The 24,515-nt window shown below is 34.8% G+C and overlaps 1 protein-coding gene across 4 annotated transcripts in view; it reads right to left on the bottom strand.

Moving 5' to 3' along the window:
• The window catches only part of LOC142353123 (uncharacterized), a 102,084-nt gene that overhangs the window by 38,214 nt on the left and 39,355 nt on the right, over positions 1-24,515 (bottom strand). For 3 of the 4 annotated variants that reach the window (XM_075405330.1, XM_075405332.1, XM_075405333.1), the window contains exons 10-15: positions 13,021-13,328; positions 12,166-12,367; positions 11,002-11,115; positions 9,518-9,639; positions 8,619-8,786; positions 8,258-8,359 (exon numbers count right to left, since the gene is read on the bottom strand). In XM_075405330.1, coding sequence (XP_075261445.1) covers positions 8,258-8,359; positions 8,619-8,786; positions 9,518-9,639; positions 11,002-11,115; positions 12,166-12,367; positions 13,021-13,328 — 1,016 coding nt within the window. The remainder of the gene's footprint in view (positions 1-8,257; positions 8,360-8,618; positions 8,787-9,517; positions 9,640-11,001; positions 11,116-12,165; positions 12,368-13,020; positions 13,329-24,515) is intronic. The other variant, XM_075405331.1, reaches the window with a different exon arrangement.

The following is a 24,515-nucleotide window of genomic DNA, read 5'->3' as shown; positions in this document are numbered from 1 at the left end:
TGGGTATATATTGAATTGGGTATTTTTATGTAAAATTTTGAATTTAATTTTTTTTTGTTTGAAAATGTTTTACTAAAATAGTTTTTAATCAAAGATTTCGTTTTCTACATAAGGTTTTTAACGAAAAATGTAAATTTTAATGTTTTTTATTTTTCTATTTTTCCATTTTTCAGTTTTTGAAGTTTTTCCAATGTAAAATTTTCATTTTTATTGTTTTTTATTAAAAAAGATTGTTTTACTAAAATAATTTTTTTTTTCAAAAATGTCGTTTTTTACATAAGAGTTAACAAAAAATGTAAATTTTGTTATTATTTGTTTTTCTATTTTTACATTTTTCAGTTTTTGAAGTTTTTCAATGCAAAATTTTTAAATTAATTTTTTTTTCATTAAGTAGTGTCGTTTTACTAAAATAGTTTTTTTTTTCAAAAATGTCGTTTTTCATATAAGGTTTTTAACAAAAAATGAAAATTTTGTTGTTTTTTTATTTTTCTATTTTTACATTTTTCAGTTTTTGAAGTTTTTCAATGTAAAATTTTCAACATAATTATTTTTTTTTCTTAAAAAATGTCGTTTTACTAAAATACTTTTTTTTTCCAAAAATGTCGTTTTTTACTTAAGGTTTTTAACAAAAAATGTAAACTTTGTTGTTTCTTATTTTTCTATTTTTACAATTTTCAGTATTTGGATTTTTTTTTCATGTAAAATTTTCAATATAATTATTTTCATTAAAAAATGTTGTTTTACTAAAAATTTATTTTTTCAAAAAATGTCGTTTTTTACATAAGTTTTTTAACAAAAAAATGTAAATTTTGTTTTTTATTCTATTTTCACATTTTTCAGTTTTTGAAATTTTTAATGTAAAATTTTCAATTTAATTTTTTTTTCTTTAAAAAATGTTGTTTTACTAAAATAGTTTTTTTTCAAAAATGTCGTTTTTTACATAAGGTTTTAACCAAAAATGTATATTTTGTTGTTTTTTATTTTTCTATTTTTCCATTTTTCAAATTTTGAAGTTTTTTCATTTACAATTAGTAAAACAACATTTTTTAAAGAAAAAAAAAATTAAATTGAAAATTTTACATTAAAAATTTCAAAACTGAAAAATGTGAAAATAGAATAAAAAACAAAATTTACATTTTTTTGTTAAAAAACTTATGTAAAAAACGACATTTTTGAAAAAATAAATTTTTAGTAAAACAACATTTTTTAATGAAAATAATTATATTGAAAATTTTACATGAAAAAAAAAATCCAAATACTGAAAATTGTAAAAATAGAAAAATAAGAAACAACAAAGTTTACATTTTTTGTTAAAAACCTTAAGTAAAAAACGACATTTTTGGAAAAAAAAAGTATTTTAGTAAAACGACATTTTTTAAGAAAAAAAATAATTATGTTGAAAATTTTACATTGAAAAACTTCAAAAACTGAAAAATGTAAAAATAGAAAAATAAAAAAACAACAAAATTTACATTTTTTGTTAAAAACCTTATATGAAAAACGACATTTTTGAAAAAAAAACTATTTTAGTAAAACGACACTTTTTAATGAAAAAGAAATTAATTTAAAAATTTTGCATTGAAAAACTTCAAAAACTGAAAAATGTAAAAATAGAAAAACAAATAATAACAAAATTTACATTTTTTGTTAACTCTTATGTAAAAAACGACATTTTTGAAAAAAAAATTATTTTAGTAAAACAATATTTTTTAATAAAAAAAAATAAAAATGAAAATTTTACATTGGAAAAACTTCAAAAACTGAAAAATGGAAAAATAGAAAAATAAAAAACATTAAAATTTACATTTTTCGTTAAAAACCTTATGTAGAAAACGAAATCTTTGATTAAAAACTATTTTAGTAAAACATTTTCAAACAAAAAAAATTAAATTCAAAATTTTACATAAAAATACCCAATTCAATATATACCCAATTCACAATTTTACAATAAAATACCTAATTCAATATATACCCAATTCAAAAAAGACGCATGATATTGAGTAATTAGCCTATGTCCCAACAGTTGGATACCCGCTGTTTCTTTAATACCTACTAATACCCCTAGTTCCTTCTGGTGAACATATGACTCATTCTAACAAATTTGTTGTTAAGGCATTATCTTGCTAATCCCCTTCGTTTGAACAGCTTGGGTTTCATGCTTTGAGGCACGTCTTTGGAAATTTACATTATTAAACTGCAATATGGGAATGGGTAAATGACCTTACTAATTTAATATTAAGGGATTACCTTGCTAATCCCCCTCGTGTGAACGGCTTGCGTGTCATGCCGTGAGGTACGACTTCGGAAACTTACATTATTAAAGTGTAATATGGTAAGGGGTAAACGACCTTACTGATTCGTTTGCTAAGGCACTATCTTGCTTATCCCCTTTATGTGAACTGCTTGGGTGTCATGCTGTGAGGTACGTCTTTGGAAATTTACCTTAAAGCGCAATATGGGAATGGGTAAATGACCTTACTAATTTAATATTAAGGGATTATCTTGCTAATCCCCCTCGTGTGAACGGCTTGCGTGTCATGCCGTGAGGTACGACTTCGGAAACTTACATTATTAAAAGTGTAATATGGTAAGGGGTAAACGACCTTACTGATTCGTTGTTAAGGAACTATCTTGCTTATCCCCTTTATGTGAACTGCTTGGGTGTCATGCTGTGAGGTACGTCTTTGGAAATTTACCTTATTAAAGCGCAATATGGGAATGGGTAAATGACCTTACTAATTTAATATTTAGGGATTATCTTGCTAAACCCCCTCGCGTGAACAGCTTGGGTATCATGCTGTGAGGTATGTCTTTGGGATTTGAGGTAAAATGGGCTATACGTAATCTTTATACATTATCATTTTAATATTTTATTGTTTTTTGCTTAAAACTAATTTTTTAAGGCACTGTCTTGCATTTAACATAAAAAACAATGAAGAACGTACAGTTTTTTATTACATGAAGTTTTAAACAAAAAAAACGTGTATATTGATTTTTTTTTATTTTCGGTTTATTAGTTTTTGATGTTTTTAAGCTACTTTTGTTCAGTTAAATTTTTTTATAGTCGTTTTTTTTAAATACATGTTGATTCAAAATATTGTTTTTGACATAAAGTTTTCAACAAAAATTGTGTTTTTTAAATTTTTCTCCTTTTCAAATCTCCAGTTTTTGAAGTTTTCGAATGTTTTTTTAATTTAATTTTTAATATTTCATTTTACTGTGACCTTTTAAACTGAAATTTCTTGGTTCCCAATTTCAAAAGAAATATCTATTATTATTTTGAAAACTAGTCAACTTCTAGCATTATTATGCCATCATATAATCTGCAGCGAGCTAATCATATTCCAATGCGACATTTCTCTGATTTAAAAAGCAGTAAAATAAAAACAATTAATTACAAAACGATCACAAATACAATTAGAAATTACAAATATTATACGTTATCAAAATGATCAAGAGTCCAAATTCCGAAAGCATAAGCTTTCTTCTCTGCACAGTGAAAGGTTTTTTCGTGTCGATACGGATAGTTGCTGCAATCCCAGTCAGTTTCCAAATTGTTGAGAAGTTTGGAAACTTTTGGACAACCAAGATCATCTAGATTCTCCACATCTTTACACAAGTAATTTGAGAGGAGATTACATTTCTCCAAACTTTTCGCAAAGTATTCTGTTGTAGGTGAACAATAATGGTGAATGATTGATGACAACTCAATATATTCCAGTTTTCCACTGCTCCAATTGATCCCATGTGAATTTTTAGTGTTCCACCTTGCTTGAAAAGTAGGTTGGTAGTCTTTGGGTGGCAGGAAACTGAATCCCAAAACAATTCCGTCCTTGAAAACACCCAACTCCTTAACAATTTTCCCCTCCAAGCACTCAATATCAAATACAACGAGAGACATTCCTTTTTCTAGATTACAATGTCAAAAAATGATTAGCAGTCTAGTCTTTTGAAAAATTGTGGATGGAAAAGTTTAATAAGAACAAAAAAGATTAACCCAGTTAACCCATAAAACATGAGCTGGGAAAATTTGGTAACTTGTAACAGTATCCTGAACCCTTCGGCAGAATCGTGCAGTACAGCAAGTAATCGAAAAACTTTCAATCTAGTAAAGAAAAAGTCAAGAAAGGAACTTGCTTAACCAATAAGTCCTCCATGAGGAAATTTTTGGTCATTTTATTCGGAATTTATATTTTTGTCCCATATTTTACAGGCTGATAAGAAAGAGTTTTTGCGTTTTTCATTTTCGGGAAACCATGAAAGTGTGTTTCCGTAACAATTGAAAATGTTGACAAGAATGAAACTACCAAAAGATATGACTGGAACTACTACTTTTGGTAGTTACTTTTGGTGAATTGAACAAAAGATGAGATCTGGAAGCAGAAAATAAGAAAACCTGGATGAATAAGGGTAACTGAACAATGTAAGGGTAAAGAAACAAATGACTGATATATCTTGAAAATTAACCTCGATATATCGAGCCAATGAAACTTAATTAAAACACAGAAGAGTTGGGAACAAAAAACCTCGTAGCCGATAAGATCTTATAAAACATTTTGTTAAGTCAATGAAAGTTGTGTAGAAAATGATTTAGTGTTTATGTCATTTCTGTTTTTAGTAAGGTCACGTGATGTTAGTAATGAGTTTTTCATTAGTCAAGTGAGGGAGAGTGTAGCGAGACATACCAGCAAGCTAGATTGTACAAAGGTTGGTTCCGACAGACTTTAGTGAAGTTTTTTTAACAGCCGACGCTTCCTGTACCTCTTCCTTTGCATCTTGCCCAGTTTCCTTAGAAAAACACGACAAGGGAGCTGTCTTGTCAAATTTTTTCATGCCAAACTTGGGGTCAATTGCGTTTTCTTCTTCTCTACTTGCAATAAAAATCTCTGTCAGTGACACATTTTCCCACTCGTCACAATCCTTATCAGGTTTCTGCAAACTTTCAAAGTCGTCAGACAAACACCAGAGGAATTTAAGTTCTCTCTCCTGCTCAAAAAATCCGAGTAAATTTTTATACATTGGTCTATAAGCAAACTCATAGTCACAAAAATGTCCACGGACGAATCTGCTTAGTTCCATATTGTCTGAGACTTGTAAAGTTTTGTTTTCGATGTGGGTCACATGAGTTCAATGACCCCATACAATACCTAGGTATCTGTAATTCGGTAATTGTGGTAATCATACGTCTTAGTTGACCTACATTTTGTTGAGCGGCTCCCTTGCAAGGATGAAATCACCTAATTGTCCGTATTTGCGAAGACAGTATGACGTGATTTTTTTGGTATTAGGACTTAATTGATACATTTACGACTAATTTCTAACGATAGTGAACAATTCCTGATAAATTTGTGTTCATAAAAGCTCTATCGATCACCTGAGAAGATTCGCTCTTACAAAAGAAGATGTCAAAAAATGATGTTAGTAAGATCACTAAATAATTGGATTGACAGAATGAATTTAAATAAATACAGATGATGGCAAGTTGTATAATTTTTGATATATTTTGGATAAATATTTGATTAAATTTTGTTATATTGCTTATAATTTGGGTGTTTTTCGACAATACTAAAGAAAATTGGGTAAAATTTGAGTATTTTTGACAGGATTCAGCTACTTTTGGTAAATATAAGTGGCAGGAATTGGACAGTTTTTAATAGAATTGTTTCGGTTTTAATAGGAATTAGGTTTTTTTTTGGCAAAAATGTAGTTTTTTTGGTAAGAAATGGCTATTTTCAACCTGTATTGGTGAATTTCTTTTACAGTTTTGGAAAGTGTTTGTCAGAATTGGGCATTTTTTTTTCAAGAATTGAGAATTTTTTATCAAGAATTGGGTATTTTGGCGAGAATTGGGCATTTTTAAGCAAGAATTTGATATTTTTTGGCAATAATTGAATAATTTTTCGTAATAATTGGCTTTTTTTTGGCAGCAATTGGGTACTTTTTAGCAAGTTTTGTGTAGTTTTTAGACAGAATTGGGTATTTTTTAGCATGAATTGGGTAATATTTTTGCATTTTTGGGTATTTTTTAGATAAAATTGGGTATTTTTTGGCATGATTTGTGTGTTTTTCTCAAGAATTCGATATTTTTAGCAAAAGTTGGGTATTTTTGGCAGAAATTGTGTGTTTTTAGGCAAGAATTGTGAATTTTTCGGCAATAATTGGATAATTTTTGATAACATTTGTCTAATTTCTGGTACTTTTTAGCAAGTTTTGGGTATTTTGTAGACAGAATTCGGTTTTTTCAAGAGTTGGGTATTTTTTAGCAAGAATTGGATATCTTTGGCAAGAATTGTGTATTTTTAAGCAAGAATTTGGTATTTTTTGGTAATAATTGGATAATTTTTGGTAACAGTTTTCTATTTTTGGCAAGAATTCGGTACTTTTTAGCAAATTTTGGGTAATTTTTAGACAGAATTGGGTATTTTTTTTATCTACGCGGGATAATATTATTAAGGGATTATCTTACTAATCTACTTCGTGTCAACAGCTTGGGTATCATGCTGTGAGGTACATTTTTGAAAATCACGTAAGCCGTACGTAACTGTAAATGAGTCACCCTATCTAATTTAATATTAAAACATTACCTAGCTTATCCCCTTTGTGTGAACAGCTTGGATATCATACTGCGAGGTGCGTCTTTGGCAATTGACATTATTGAAGTGTAATATGGGAATGGGTAATTGACCTTCTTATTTTGTTATTAAGGGATTATCTTGCTAATCCCCTTCGTGGGAACAGCTTGGGTATCATGTTGTGAGGTACGTCTTTGGAAATTGACATTAGTAAAGTGCAATATGGTAGGGGGTCAATGACCTTACTGATTTGTTGTTAAGGCACTATCTTGCTAATTCCCTTCCTGTGAACAGCTTGGGTGTCATGCTGTGAGGCACGTCTTTGGAAAATGACATTAGTAAAGTGTAATATGGTAGGGGGTAAATGACCTTACTGATTTATTGTAAAGGCACTATTTTGCTAATCCCCCTCATGTGAACAGCTTGGGTGTCATGCTGTGAGGTACGTTATTGGAAATTTGCATTATTAAAGTGTAAAATGGTAGAGGGTCAATGACCTTATTGATTTGTTGTTAAGGCACTATTTTGCTAATCCCCCTCGTGTGAACAGCTTGGGTATCATACTGTGAGGTACATTTTTGAAAATCACGTAAACCATACGTAACTGTAAATGAGTCATCCTATCTAATTTAGTATTAAAACATTACCTAGCTAATCCCCTTTGTGTGAACAGCTTGGGTGTCATGCTGTCAGGTGCATTTTTGAAAAGTCGTACGTAACTGTAAATGAGTCATCCTAAATTATTATTGAAGGATTTTCTTGCTAATCCCCTTCGTGTGAACAGCTTGGGTATCATGCTGTGAGGTACACTTTTGAAAATTTACATTATTAAAGTGTAAAATGGAAGGGGGTCAATGACCTTACTGATTCGTTGTTAAGGCACTGTCTTGTTAATCCCTTTAGTGTGAACAGCTTGGGTGCTATGCTGTGAGGTAAGTCTTTGTAAACTTACATTAGTAAACTGTGATATGGTAGTGGGTCAATGTCCTTACTAATTTGTTAAGGCACTGTCTTGCTAATCCCCTTCGTGTGAACAGCTTGGGTATCATGCTGTGAGGTACAATTTTGAAAATCACGTAAACCGTACGTACTGTAAATGAGTCACCCTATCTAATTTAATATTAAAACATTACCTAACTAATCCCCTTTGAGAGAACAGCTTGGGTGTCATGCTGTGAGGTACGTCTTTGGAAATTTACATTAGTAAACTGTAATATGGTAGGGGGTCAATGTCCTTACTAATTTGTTAAGGCACTGTCTTGCTAATCCCCTTCGTGTGAACAGCTTGGGTATCATGCTGTGAGGTACACTTTTGACAATCTAGTAAACCGTACGTAAGTGTAAATGAGTCACCCTATCTAATTTAATATTAAAACATTACCTAACTAATCCCCTTTGAGAGAACAGCTTGGGTGTCATGCTGTGAGGTACGTCTTTGAAAATTAACATTATTAAAGGGCAATATGGGAATGAGTAAATGACCTAATTTAATATTAAGGGATTAACTTGCTAATCCCCCTCGCGTGAACAGCTTGGGTATCATGCTGTGAGGTACTTCCTTGGAATTTGAGCGAAAATGCGCTATACCTAATCTTAATACATAGGTACTTCCTTTTACCCCCCCCCCCCCACTCTTGCTCACGATATACTACTTACTAAGTTAAATATATTGATCTTGCACTAACAAATGCTGGCATGCGATGTATGCGACGTATTCCTTGATGAGACTCCTGGTAGACTCCTCTTTCTCAAGAATTCCACTCTGTTCCATCACTAGCTCTGCATCCCTGTCCAATACACAATGAATACATTATTGGAAAAAGCTAAATGCAATTATTTGGTTACTGTAATAGAAAGAGTGATATTGTTAATTTTGAAAGCAAATTGGTTGTTGATCAGAACCTTACAAACGCACAAAAACTTGATCGAAGGCCAAACTTTTTGAGCATCACGAAACAATTGCTCGAAATAACAGCCGTAAAAACAATTCCAAAACGAGATCATTATTCTTATCGAGATATTATGCGTTATCAAAAAAAACAACACCTGTACTGTCCTGATGCGACAAATGCAACAGCGAGGGAGTAGTAAACTGGAGAGGAGGCAGGGAAGTTGTTGAGGCCTTTGTCCTCTAACAGATTGGCAACCGTCACTACATCCTCCCACCTTTCTGCCCTGTAGAGGACGTTGATCACATTGGCCAGAATCACATCCCTGTTAGAAAGCAATCTTTTCATCATAACAAAGTACTCCAAACTTGACGAATTAGAAATATAAGCTTAGAATTAGGAAAAACGTTGTTTGTGTAAATCATGTGCGCGGGTTCTTCTAATCCCAGCCAACCCCCCCCCCCCCCCCCCAACTGGACAGGTTACTTTTCTTCAACAAATTTTAAGCACGATGAGAAAAAGAATAGTAAATGGTACATTGAAAGGTGAACCGTGAACCCGTTCAGATAATTTATGATATCATATATGTTGTTTGTGCAATGAATGATCTGACCGTCAGAAGAACACATGAATAACCAATACCACTACTAATCTTAAAAACAATAAAGGCAAAAGTCACTAAGGGGGGGGGGGGTGGGGGTGGGGGTCTTTATCATGGTGGTTATAGAAATACGCCAAAGGTAATTTTTTTAATAGATGACTTATCTCACTTTAAATGTTGAGGTAAATCTGCCTTTCCATAACTTAGCTTAACTTAAGCTAACTTTTACCTAAACTTTACTTTGCACGACTTTGAATACCTCACAATTTTTTTTTGTTTTCACAACCCTGTGTTTGCAAAAAGGGTTCTTTTGCATTGATAATGATTTTAGAGCCCTATCAAGAAGTGACGACTATTATTACAAATTATTCGAACTATTATCGGGGTGTAAAACTATCAATTATAAAAAGTGGAATTATTCTCGACGACGGTTCCCATCACATGTGCGAAATTACCTGAAATAGTGAGGCGCTGTGATGTACACGTAGTTGAGACAGTGGAGAGCGTTGAATGGATTCCCAGTCACTCTCCAGAACAGAGAAGCATAATGTACAATAGCCCACACAGGCTCGACCTTCTAACAGAAAAAATATTTGATCTTTTCCGTTTGTCCCCCCCCCCCAGTACCTTATGCACCCCCCAGTTACAGTGCACGTGCCATTACATACTAAATCATCATGTAAAAATATGGCACGTGCGTCTGGGGGTTGCAAATAATATACACCCACTAAGTTGGGGGGGGGCACAAACGGAAAAGATCCAAAATAATAGTTACTATTTTATTAATAAATAATAGCATCTGAGGACTTTCGAGTAACGTCTTAAATGAAGCTGAAACAGAATAGAAAATCAAGTTTCATCAATTGCTTCAGGTTCTAACCACAAGTATAATTTTGTCCAGTGACTTTTATACAACTCGGCATTTTATTCGACGTTGTAAACAATCCAAGGTTCTGACATAAAAACATAGCCGGCAGATTGCCGGAAAATAGCCGCGATAGACGCTCGTGGCCTTCCAGGAATTGAAACACCTAAAGAAATAAGATAGACAGATCGACCACCAGTCCTTCAATAGACCACTAGACTTTTCGGGTTAGCTTCGGACTGTCAATTTTTGACACATACGTTCTATAAGGAAAACGCCCTTAAAGAGCTATTTCAAAATTGATATTCGAAATCAAAAACTCAAGACTAATAATCACAAATTAGGGCATACAAGATTGGCACAACTTAGATGCACACTATTAACTAGTAAATCTTCATTAAAAATTAAAGTTCCATAAGTGAGTTCAGAAGTCATTTTTTAGAGTGAGGTAAGTCACGCAATTGACCTAAAAGCAGAAACGACGTCACGTACACAAATTTCAAGTGCAAAGCAATAGAAGTCACTGAAGTCAATTCCAAGGAGTCAGGTCGTAAGAATCATCGATGGAGACGACGAATTAAAAAAACATAGCAGGCCAAGTCCTGACGTACAATTCAAAGAATTTTCATTGACTAAACAGAAAACTAAACCTAGAATGGACTATGAAAGGATTGGAAAAACCATTTAGAAAAAAATCCGATCCAAAAAATCGAAAAAACAGTAAAAATCAAAGTGAAATTGCCGCATGTGAACAAAAAACCACTACCGATAAATCGAATTTTTGTTCAAACGCTGTATTCTTACTCTACTTTAAAATTAGAGCGAAAAAATTTCACACCGCAAAACCACTCGCTTTTTCGCTCCACTTCCTGTTTCGGCGTGACCAAAATCACTACTCCAATTTGACTTCAAAAATCATGAAAATGTGTGAACAGATCTTAAAAAAAGACAGCGCCCCAATACAATTCAAATTCTTTGAATTGTAAAAAAACCACGATGTCCCCAATAATAGCCGCTATCGCTTCGCGGCTATTAATCAGTTAAAAGAATGCTGCAGTAGTAGTCGAGGTGTACCTGAGTGATTGCAGTTTGAATCCTCTGACCCATTTCCCCGACTGAGATTGCATCAGTGTCTTGTTCGTTCCACGACCCGTCCTCAGTACCCATCGCAAACACTTCCGCGAAATGCTAAAACAGTAAAAAAAACTGCATGCTTTTGTTTTACTTCGCACATGTTGATTCTTGTCTCATTTTTCAAAAATTGCAGATGTATTTTGAAAGGATTTTAAGTTGCAATACATCAATACATTTGTTTTCAAACCAACAATCCTCACAATTTTGAGCCCCCCCCCCCCGTTTGTGCCCCCCCAGTACGTTATGCGCTCAAAACCTCCCCCCCCCCCCAGTACGTTATGCGCCCCCCCCCCCCCCCCCCCCCCAGTTACAGAGCACGGGCCATTACATAGTAAATCATTATGTAAAAATATGGCACGTGCGTCTGGAGGGGGGGGGGGGGCGTAAATAAAATGCGCCTAATAAGCTGGGGGGGGGGGCGCAAACGGAAAAGATCCCGATATTCATTGAAGTATATTCTACGGAGGTAATATTCTTTTCAGTATAATCAACAAGACAGATTTCATTCTGGGGCACGCCGAATTAAACAAGTTGCAACCGCTAACTTGAGAAGAAATGGGCAGTTTGATCTCTTTCGAATATTGCATCAAAAACGGAAAGCTAAAAAGCTCAATAAGGGGTTTCAAATGACATCATTAGAGGCCATTAACATTTTCGGCGCACTTTTCAATCAACTTTTGGTAGTCAATTCCCGCAAATGGGGTTCAGCAACTTAAAATTGTGAATTAGAGAGAAATTTAGATCGCGCAAAACGCAGGAAGTCAGGATCGTAAATGTCACTCGAAAAGTCAAAGCTCACTCATTTTGCGGTCCAGAAAATTTATATTACAATAAATGCATGAAATCAAATATCTTGAGAGGACAGAATAACGGGGTCACATAACCCAACAAGCAATAAATAACAAAACCCACCATTCTAAAGAACAAATTTAGGATATATTCTGTTTCGCCCCCCCCCCCCAAGCTTACTGGGAATATACGTTTTATGACCCCAAGGCGCACGAGCATTATTTTTACATAGTAACGTGCTATATAACGACACATAATTTGTAAAAGGGGTCATAAAAACCTGTCATAACTAATGTCAAACAGTATCATATTTACCTTTTTGAGGTGTGTTTCGGCCTCGTAGTTGGAGGACGTTTTCGACCACTTGCCCAGCATGGCGGCAAAGTCCACCCACTCACTTTTTCCACCTTTTCCACCATCAGGTGGAGTAATAGTTGGGCATGTTGGTGGATACCAAGGAAGAGGATGTTGTTGGTTCGAGTCCACTCCAATTCCAACTGTCAGTGCGTATCGGATGCTGAATTGACAGACGATAATCGCATTAATCTCCATTAATTAGATTTGGGTGATCAAATAATCGATGAAAAATTTCTTCAAATCGTACATAACTTGGGTTAAGAGTAAGCGACAGTTTAAACATCAACGCAATAATACTTGGAAATGTTTGTTGATATCTTTAAATCAATCCGTTTCAATCTGATCAAAATTTTCCGATACAGTTACTGCATATTTCCGCTGTTATTTATGGGGCACAGCAGAAAAAGTTTTTGAAAACGGCTGTGGAGTTGAATAAATTGCCCAAATTCTAATAAGAACTTAAATAACTATCCGCCATTTGCAACTTTTATATCGGCAAAAATTGTCCCCAACTGTGTTGTCGAAAAATTGTTCAGACCAAATCAGCAAATAAAAAATGCGAGTATAGCTTAGATGCACAATAATCTTAAAACAAAGAAACAGAACATTAAATAATGATAATTACACTTATTAGACAATCAGGACGGTCAAGACATTCAATGATCTACCAAAAAAAGGTGTAAGCCTACATAGAAATGTTTGATACTGTCCAGGTAAGTCCATCCTGTTTGTGGGAGTGCAATAATATCTGATTGCAAAAAAAAATGAGAGCGCAATCATAACCGGCTAATAAAAATTAAAAACATTTCGTACCTGAATCCCAAAATAGGTAGAGGAATGAATCGAGAAGTAAACAATCGAATGAATCGGTTAGTGTTCAAAGTAGTCACAGTCTTGTAGTGTTCACACCCTCCCTTCTCAGTCAGTTCACGCGAGACCTCCTCATTAAACTTGATCAAGTCATCGCTGGTCAACTCCACTCTGGGTTCCTCATCGCGAACATCGGATCTCTTCCATTCGGAGTTGACTTTTTGGTTATCAGTTGGAGCCGATAATGTTTCTTCTGAGATCTCGCTGGCTGCTGAGAGGTCATTATCGGCAGATTTGTCACTCAAATCGTTCTGAAACCGGCCACTTTGCAAACCAAATTTAGGCCATGGAGCGTTTTTGAGTAAATTATACAAATATCAAAATATCGCCTATAGAATAGCTATTCATTTTAAAAACTAAAAGAAGTTACTTTTAAAGGTGAAGTTATCAAACCAGCTCATTCTTTTCGTTATCTTGGAGTACAAATGGATTCACACCGAACCTTTGAAAATCACCTGAATTCAGTTTTAAGCAAAATGGCTAATTCAATTCGTTCTTTGTATCTTGTAAGAAATCAAATTCCTTTAAAAGTAAGAGTTGATGTTTTCAAGTCAGTTGTACTCTCTCATCTTTCTTTCAGTGGAACATTCCTTCAAACTCTTACGGCGAAAAACAAACCGCATAAACAGACAAATTAACTGGGGGATAAAATTTGTTATTTTTGACAAAAAAGTGACCACTCCACTGATCTTCTCATTAAGGATCGTATCCTGCCAGCCGAACTGTTTATCTCAAAAGTTAGTTTAATGGAGCTATAAACAGATATAAAACACACTGGGAAACATCCGAAAATTTTAAAATGTTTACTAGTCGCCAAAACGCGAGACAGAACAGAAAAAAATCAAATTATTATAAAAAAGAGAACGAAGTGGAGTAACAAATATTGGATCTTGAAAAACGTTCAATAATGGGACATTTTGCCCTCTTCAATAAGAACTTTTAACAGCAAAACTTGCTTTAAAAATGTTTAAACCGAGTTTTTGCTCCATCAACACAAGAAAATACCCATTAATAGACAAATAGAAGCCCTCAAATCCTATTTTTAACAATGAAAACGAACAGCCACAATTTTAAGACAATCATATTAATAGCAATACTGATACTGCGATTAATTTAATCAACATTTCGAAGCATGTGGATATCTAAACTCAGGGTTATAATCAGAAGAACTTACGTGTTTACTTCAAAAAAAGAATCCCATGTATGGGCGAAATTCATCAGAGAATTATCAGAAGAGACGAGAGTAGTAATCACTTGCAGAGTAGAATTTAGCACTTGGGGTTTTGAACTGCGCGAGGTTTGACCTGGAGATAAGTGAACAAAATTTTTACAATTTATTCAAATGTTGTCTAAATCGAACAAAATTGACAATTTCTTATTACTATAAAAAAGGGTAATATTGGATTTTATCACTAATTAATCGCCTCATAATCGCAAGGGATTGAAATTTGCAAACTGCCTTTCATATGATGTTTTCAACGCTTTGATCGACAAAGTCCTAATATTAAAAGGCCAAGATTTTCGAGTGAAAAAGTCTGGTATTTTTCGTGCCTATGATGCAAAAACTTCGTATCGGAAAATTTTCTCCATCGTTTAATTCTTTTATCAATCAAATTCTATGTTTCTAATGTTTTCTAGTTCTGTCTCTCATAAACAAGAGACTGCAAAAGCTGATTATTTTGAATGGCTGATATTTTCAACCTACGGCTTCTAATGTGACTTCACTAATTTTTGATATATGAAAAAACACGTTGACAACGTAGTCTTTCTCGATTGAGTTATTCTTTTAGTGTTATTTTACAATTAGAGTTCTAAAATCACATTGCAGTGAGCAGTTTTAATGACATTAAAACACTTATTGTAAACAAAAATGATGTAAAATTTTGCACCGCATTTGTTGAACAATTTGTTTAGCTAGAAATTGAAGATACGCGTTACCAAAAAAACACAGTTTTTTATTCTTAAAAAACATTGCGGATCTACTCAATTGCTCGACTCTCTCGGCGCAGTATATGATTTCTATCAGAATTTAATTCTCTTTTTCATACTTTGTCGATTCTTGCTGTTGTCAACAGGTCAAAATTTTCAATGCCTTATTGTTTTGATTAGAGTTCCGATAATTCAAACACTGATTATGAAGACGCTGACATAATTTTTTCTGTAATTTATAAAGAGCTTCTACAATTTTTGTTGGTGTTAGTCAATTTTTAAAATTTTAAAAACATTATATGCGCTATGAAATGATACTCAGCTTCAATTGCTCAATGCTAAATTTTAGCAGCTCTCAATTTTGCTTAACACAGACAAAAATGATTTTTAGAAAAACTAGGAATTTTAATATTTACACATTTTTTGCTGTTTTTATACTTCGTCATTTCGTTGAGTAACCAAAAACTCATTGTTCTTAATTTTGAAGATTCTAACATACAATTGACCATAAGTATATTGACGAACACCTTTCACCAACAGATGTAACCGATTATTTGACATTTTATATCTTTTTTGTTCAGATTTCAACTTGTGCTAACATTAATAGATTAATAAGTTATTTATCGATGCTCAAATTGAAATGCCGAAAAGTTGTTCTGAGCAGCTTGTGGTTTTGATAACTTTCACACCATAGTTCTCATTCGCTTGAAAATTGCTGGTGATATCATATACCTTCTGATTATATATGTTTGAACGTAGGGTCAGAACTAGCTCTGTTAACGTTCAGGTGCGAGAGGCTCTTTGCTATACAATGCAGTCTCTTCTACAGACCCAAGAACCTTTAAAAATTGACTTGAAATCTGACAAAAACATCAACCCCTTCTGACACATATGAAGACAACACCAAAAGCCAAAAATAAATTTTAGGAAAACGACGGAAGTAGATACAGTGTAAACAAATAAGTAGAAAAAACAACGAAAATCGGACAAATTGCTCTCGAACGATTTGCAACTTAATTCAGAGCGGGCTGTAGCAAAGAAAAACTTTTCTTTACGGGTGCAAAAACATCGGAGTAGAAAATGATTCGAACCCAACGCCCCCGTGCGTCCTAGACTGCAGCACTTACAATTCGGCTTCCAGGTTCTAATATCTCCTAGCTAATAATGGCTTTAAAATTTGCAACGCATACTTAGTTTCTCAATGAGAGAAATTTACGTCAGGAAAAAATTAAGTAGTCAGTCAAGCGTGAAAAAGTCACTCAGGATGGAAATCGAAAGAATGTTCCATAAAAAACCGTCAAGCAAAAATTTTGCGTAAACATAGCTGGCAGATTGCCAGAAGATAGCCGTAATAGATTCGTAGATCGGCAGTCTAAAAAAACAGTAAAAAAGACAGACCAAAAAAATTCGTCTTTTCATTGAAGGCTGATCTGTTATATTTTGATTTAAAATCTGTATAAATTATTGCTGCCTCTATTAGCTGATCTCAAATAACCTTCATTTAGAGTGACACACACCCATTTGACCTTATCTCTTTGAATTAAAGTAAATAAAAGTCAATTTCAAAGAGAGGAAGTCATTTTTGAGAGTGAGGTAAGTCAAGTGTGACCAAAAATTTAATCACGCGCATGAACAAAAAAACTCGCTCCACTAAGAGCGAAAAATGACGTCACACATGAAATTCAGTTGAAATTGCATGAACGAATGAACAAAAAGTGGCTGTGACGTCATATGGTCGTAACAAAAATCATGACGACGAAATAAAAAAACATAGCAGGACTAGTCCTGACGTACAATTCAAAGAATTTTCATTGACTAAACAGAAAACTAGACCTAGAACGGACTATGAATTGATTGGGAAAACCATTTAGAAAAAAATCTGATCCAAAAAATTGAAAAAACAGTAAAAATCAAAGTGAAATTGCCGCATGTGAACAAAAAACCACTAGCGAGAAAGCGAATTTTTGTTCAAACACCGTTTTCTGACTCTACTTTAAATTTAGAGCAAAAAAATTTCACGCCGCAAAACCGCTCGCTTTTGCGCTCCACTTCCTGTTTCGGCGTGACCAAAATCGCTACTCGAATTTGACTTCAAAAATCATGAAAATGTGTGAACAGATCTTAAAAAAAAGACAGCGCCCCAATACAATTCAAATTCTTTGAATTGTAAAAAACAAGAGAAGGCCAATAATAGCCCCAGCTATCGCTGTGCGGCTATTAAAAAAAGACAGGTTTACAATAATTGCTTCAGAATTCCTTTGAGAGCAATTACAAACTACTTAAAAGAAATCCAGGTGAACTAACATGGACATCAGTTCCAACAACATGCCAGCAGTGTGACATAATTCATAATTAGCTTAAAAATACATTTAAATGTACCCAACAAAAACCGCTAATCAAACTAAAACACAATTTAAATGAAAGAACTATTCAAAAACCAAGTGTGAAAGATATCGACGATCAAAACCTAAGGAAACAGTACAAATACAACTTTTTCGTTGACACAAAAAAGTGTACAATTGATTTCTGCTAAGAGATGGTCACTCATCGAACACAGCCATTCCTCGAGTAAAAATTATAAGAAACAAAGAAAAGATTCGAAACAAAGAAAAGATTTGAAAAGATTCGATAAGGAAAACACATCAACTTAAAAGATCAATATTATTATTGATGTCATTGAAAGTAGTATATAAAAACCGACACAATGTGAGAAAATATCGTCAGCGATATGTTCCAGACTAATTTTTACTTTAAAAAATTCCTTCTGATAGGACTGTTTTTTGCTTGACTCTTTACGGCATAGCCAACTCCTATTTTGGCTATGCCGTAAAGAGTAACGTTTTGGATTTGCCAAACCCAAAACAGATGATTATAAGAAAACTCAGCTGTGATGAATAAGATTTCTTCAGTCGCTCTTTTCTTAATCTCCCGCAACTGCAACAACTGCCGTTGTATGAGATTCAGAAATTCAATGGTAAACGCCAGTTCTTTTAAAAACCAAAAACTCGAATAAAAATGAGCAAATTAGTTTTGTGAGAAAATTACCAACAACGTTTTTTTTTTACTAAATGACACAAAAAAGTTGAAAAATATATTGCATGAGTAAACACATTTATTTTCGAGTCTAAGAAGCCTTTAAAAATGCAGATGTCACTTTTTTGGGGTAAACAAAACTTAGCTTCATTTTCTAATAATAGCATCTAATTAGATCATTTATTGATGCCATTTCACCCTTAAATCCAAGTCCCTTCCAGTACAAAAGAGAATCGCCATTTACTGACAAATTGGTCGTTGATGGGTGCTTCAACTTTTACTACCTAAAACAAGCTGAAAAAAATGCGGAGGATAAACAGATCAACTATTCAAGCAAATAACAGATCAACAGAGCCAGCTTCGTGAACTATGAATGTCTTTTATGAGCTAAAACATAGTTCGAAGTTTCAATTATTTACCAGCTACAAAAAAAACAACCAGCATCATTTGTGTCTGGAGTGATTTACTAGTCTTACTCAACAAGCGAGCACCCTGAAAACTATAAAGTAAGGCGAAAAGAAAAGACGGTAGATTATCGGATAAAGGGCGCGGAAAGAACCGTTAAACTTGAAGATGAGAGGAGTACAAGTGCAGAGTAGTTCCTCTCAAATCAAAACTTTATATAAAAGTTCTCAAAAGCAAGGGGCCTTAATTTACATGAACCAAGCTTACTTTCAATTTATTGGAATCCTAGAACTCATTAATTAGGTTAAAGAGACACTTGTGCAGTGACCTTTATCAAAACTCATGTCAAAAAATGTTGCGACATGATTGATATGAAACGGAAACAGGAGCGAAGCGTGGGTTGACCGAATGATTGCAAGAAAATTGAATGCAGACAAAGAACTGAAACACCAGAAGATCAATCATAGCTATCTATCACTGTGGCTATAAAAAAAGTGCTTATACCGAAACTATTTTGCGTGATGCTTCATTATTATTCAACAACTAAGTCGTCTGAAATTTTGGAGCTGATTAATTTACCGAAGAGTTTAAGATAAACGTCCAAACTAAAGGAAAAAGGGCCGTGTACACCATCCGGCAACGATGAATATATATATAGCACACATAGGGAACTGGTATGGAAGGATTAAAATAAAAATGAATACCAAGGAATAAGCAAAGGAATAAAGTTAAGCAGCCTAACACTCAGTGCAGCCTTCACTCCTCCACGACGACGTTAATCGAAGTCTCACTGAGAACACGAGGCCTGAGGGCGCGAAATCCCCTCAAGCAGAGAACACAGCTCATGAGAAGTGCGAAGCGGATTTTCGTTCGGATGTAGCTTATAGTGTCGGCGTACGGCTCTCCGCGTTTTTCGCTGATCTTGGTTGAGAGTTGTTTCATAACGCGCGATGCTGATGGCCCAGTACCACCCGAGCAAGCAAAAACTAGTGCGTTGAAGCTGCTGTGTTCGGTTTCGCGGATTCGCTTTTCGTACTTATTTCGCTTGATGCTATCGTGATATTTGCATGCATCTTTTATGGTCTTAGGGCACCTATTCGCATGAGGGTTGAAAATCTTCACATTGAAGAAAGTGCGATTAAAGCGGAAGCCCCACAGACCGTTTGTCTTGATGTCCAGTCGAGCGTCATCATCAGCAGTGGTGGAATTACTCGAGAAAATTTCTCCATCGAGCGACTGAAGTTTTGGCTCTATCTGGACATCGTGGCAAACCTCATTCATCAGGTTTGCAAACACGTCTCTGTTTTCGTTGTGTCGTAAGTCCATATACACGCCTTTGGCGCAATGTAGGGCACGGGTGAGGCTAAATTCTTCGCCGCATGGGCATATAGCTGGCGTGTTCTTCGCTTCCCAGGTGTAGCGAAGTGCTATTCCATCACGGAACTCAGTCTTCGTGAGGTCCAAACGAGGTCCGAACGTCCAAACTTAATAAATTGTCTCAAAAGATGAAAATAAACCCTCAGCATCTATTTTATTTCTAAAATCTAAATCTAGATAAATTGCTATTTTTAACATTGTTCCAAAAACTGCAACCTGATTTTTTTCTTGAGCAAAGGTTCGGCGGGGTCTCGTCAAGGGATTGTTTTAGGTACCGGAAGCAGGACGGATGTACGGCGATGTGGAATAGGTTTAGGTGTATAGGGGCGTATGCAGGTGGGGAGGGGATAGGTAGGTGGATTCGAGCATGTAGGTGTGCGTGAGGCAGTCTTGTGTGTCCGGGCACACGGAAAGGGGTATGTGGAGTTTGAATACGGATGACGAACCATTATGCAACAATAACTTCTCGAAATGACCTTTCGACCTTGAATATTGCCAACAGTTCTTTATGACCAAATATTTAAGACTAAGCTATTATCACAAAGATAACAGTTAAAAACTGAAGCCAACGTTATAAAACCAAAGAAGTCATGTACAAAAATTCTTCAGCTAAAAAAACATAGGTGGAATTGTGCGAAATAATTTCCAAACAAATTTTAAATCAGGAATATCAAATAAAAAGGAGAAGCAACAAAAATATTTGCCTAATAAATCTATAAAGTGTTTTGAAAAAAATGCAAATGGGTAGGACGGATTGGTTGGGGAATTGATTGGGGGATTGGCGGGGTTATGAGGGTAGCGGGTTGGGTAGCAGGATGGGGGCGGGATTATACAAGTGGGAGATTATGCGCGGGGAGGTAGAAGAAAGGTGGTGAGGTGTCTGCATTTTGGACAGGGCGGACTGTTCTCGAATTAAAAGTTCTCAAAATGAACCATTATTTTTAAATAGTACACTCAGAGTCATATTATCATACATTACAAGGTATTGTAAAGACCATTGCAAAAATCTATGTTCGCAAACAGAAGACAACGTTAAAAAACAGAAATCAATGTTCGGAATTGAAAAGAAGTCAAAGCTCGAGTCATGAAACAACTTGCTTCATATAAGAAAACATAGAGTAGAAAATCGGAAACGACTGAAAAAGCCGTACAATTTATTATCTAAATGCACCCCACCTAAATCAGAAAAGTAAAAAAGAAGGGAAAGAAGTTAATGGTCAGAGGAAAACTACTATCAGACAAAAAATTGGTAGTACAAAAATCTCATCAAAAATTAGGACTGATATTATTGCCACCCACACACTGTTTCAGAACAATTAGGCTCAAATGAGTCTATATTACAGCTCTCAACAAAAAGGAAACAATCCAAGCTTCTCGAGAAAATGTCTCAAATATTCTTTGGATTGCTATGAGGAGAAAAAGAGTTCTCAATCTGAATCGAAACAAATTAAGTCTCAAAATGAAAATGGTTACTTTAAGAATAAAAACTCATAAGAAATTTATTAGCATTGTAGCAGCAGTTTATTTTTTAACCACTTAACTGCAAGTAGAACCATAAACATCAAAATCTGCAACTACGGCTGTTTTCTGCATCGCAAATTGTCCTTCCGAGTGACCGAGCATGGAAAAAATTAACCGAGAATTTTTTCTTCAATTTGTCAGTTAATGACAATTTAAGGGCAAAAAAATTACAGCAAAAGAGAGCTATGACAACAGAAAAATTCCCACATATCTTGTTTTCGCTCGACTTTAAGAATGGAAAAATACTCAAAGTTTGCTATGATCCATGTTCAATCTTTTTGGATTAAGTACATAAAATTGTCTAGCTAACTAAATCTGTTTCACATTGAAACACTTCCAATTAAAGCGCGATTGACAAAAAAATAATCGAAATGATCAATGTGCTCACTTGTTCACCAATTTCTGAAACTAAGAAAACTTTGAAAAAACATAGCAAACTATGCGTCAATTATTTGCTTTGCTCACGTTTAAAGGCTGTAAATGAACAATCCGTGAACAAGGTATGCACAGGGGACAAGATTCTATTCTTTCTACCGGATGGAACTCTTCGAGACATAATGCGGTATCTCACTGCTTCGTGGGTCCTATGCGAAGCAACGACTTTTTAGTGAAACCCTAATTAAAGGCAAGATTCGACTAATCAATTAATTCATAATGATTGCGTTTTGTACAGCGTATTTTGAAGTGTTAGTTGATTTTTGTTTATTTTTAAATGGTTAGTATGCATTTTGAGAACCCTTTCACAACGCTCATATGATTTCAATTTTCATGAATTGGGTTTCTTGTAATCACTCCAGAAATTTGTCCCGGTTGCAAATCGGTCGTTCTCGTTATAATAAAAAGTGTTAAAACTCTTGTCATAGTACAAAACATGGTCAGCGTGGTCTTCCATAAGGTTAGTTCCAGTTATGGTACTATCATCGCCAGGAGTCACTGATCTCGAAGATTTCGTCTTCTTTTCCGCGGACAAAGGCGATTTTGTATTTACGATTTTACTTGACGAGGAAAACTCTTTTAAGTAGTCATCGATGGCAACCGGGGCGCTTTTGACTTTCTGGGCGGGTTTGCTGGTTGGACCATTTGATGGCGATTTCTGTTTCAAAGATTCGAAGTACTCAGATTTCGTTAAATGATGAGCTTTCGAAGCTTGCTCCGAGTACCTGTTAAAAACTTCTTCATTTTTCAGCTTTGAATGATGCAGATCTTCATTATGAGTGTTCTGTTGATTATTTTCAGAATTCTTTGAAGCTTGATCGTTGGCGTTTTTGTTTTGATGCTGGAATTGAGCGCAGAATCTAGCTAATGGGCTTTTAAGCATGAACGGCGAGAGGTTAAGGGCACTAGCAGGAAGGAGGTTTGATGACGTTGATTGAAGCAGATGCCCATTACTGTCAATTTCGTAAATGCGGCGATGGTGGTTCACTCGAAGGTTCCCACACACGTTACTCTAATCAACAAACAAACAACGTAAACAGTTAAAAACATAATAACTGAGGCATTTTTACATAAAAAGGGCTGAAGCTGCTGTCAAAAATTGGTTGGACGTGGAATATTTGACGAGATCTTGCCAAAATGTTGGATAGTCAGGACAAAAAAATGGCCATTCGTTGAGGAAAATGTCGAAATGAAGTTGACAGAAACAAGCGGTCAGAAACGGTTAGAATCGAAGTATGTGGGCAGCAATTGTTAGTATCAGTTGTTCAAAACGATGATAAATAGAGGCGTGCTAGTGGCCACCGTATTGGTCGATAGGGCAAACAAAAAATGAGAAATTTAGCCGACATTTATCGTAAAATGCGCCAGTAGATTAATTCTGAAGCTCTGATTGGTCAGTTTAAAACACTATTTCGTAAGCGGGCAAACATATGGCCTGTTTTCATGAACTAGCGTAACAAAGGACTGGGGGGGGGGGGGGGGCTAGCAGAAAAGATCCCAAAGGTCTACTATCCGTAGTTGCACCTCCCCCCCGGCGCCAGAGGGGCGCGGCCGGAGAGCCGTTTGGAGCGCAACCCCACCTCACACCAAAAATAATGGTGCACCGAAATACTGATTTATCGATCAAAGAGGTTTTGTTGACCAATAATGATAATACAGTCGGCTAAATTTCTTTTTGTTTTTCGTCGGCTAAACACCCTGTCGGTCAATTTTCATAGCACCGAGGGCGATAAAAAAAACTCAGACAAGTTAGTAGCTATGAGTTTAACTGAAGGAAAGCGAACATGGAATTCGTCAAAACAACAAACCACAGATGTCTAGTGACCAACAAGCACAATCATAGAACATATAAACCGAAATATCTCAGAAGTTTCAAAGAAGTTGCTTGGTGTTAATGTAATAATCGTGGATGCAATTTCTAATGAGAAAGTTGCTACTTCGTCAATGAGCTTCGTCACGCATCCAATAAAGGCTATCACAACAATAGATTTTAACTTTTTTAACTTCAGTAACTGTAACTTTAACTATCTCAGAGTAAATGTAGATTGAAAAACAACAAAATCCGGAAACTTTGGTTTTGTCTCGATTACGATTAAGTAAGTGATTTAGAGCTAACTAACTCTTAGGAAATAGTAAACGACACCAATAAAGAAACCAGGTTTGTATATATCTTTATATCGCTGAATTACCGGAGCAAAACAAGCGCATCATTAGATTAACATATGAACATAACAGAATTAATACAAGAAACATTAGGAAAATAATTGAGTGTGACAAAAGAATTTAGAAGACGGACCGTTTACACCCTAATATTCTGCTTTTGACCATATGATAGCTATATCAGTAAGAGAGCGCAAGATTTCGAAATTTCAAAAAAACTGGAAAACCACTGGAAAACAGGGTGACAACAATGATAAACGAATAGACATAAATTTTTTCATTAGTAAATTTAGACGAAAATAGATTAACAAAATTTTGTGGTATAACAATGGCAAAATGAGCTACGCACAGGAGAGCAAAATGCGTCTAAGTTCTCACTCGTTAAACGGACTCGCTCGGATATTGAAGGTTAGAAGACATAATAAAAACTGATAAATGAGAAGGGCTTTTGAGGTTTAAAAAATTCGATATACGACCAACAAAAATATCAATGGCAGAAGCCCAGGAAAGTTGGTCATTGAACTGTTTAAGCACCAGAATCAAAAACTAACGAACAAACAAACAGAATATGAAAGCGC

The sequence above is a fragment of the Convolutriloba macropyga genome, chromosome 14 (assembly GCF_964194025.1).
Source record: "Convolutriloba macropyga chromosome 14, txConMacr16.3, whole genome shotgun sequence".
NCBI classification, from domain to species: Eukaryota; Metazoa; Xenacoelomorpha; order Acoela; family Convolutidae; genus Convolutriloba; species Convolutriloba macropyga.
The sequence above is the reverse complement of the archived record's forward strand: the minus strand, read 5'-3'. Positions and strand labels throughout refer to the sequence as shown.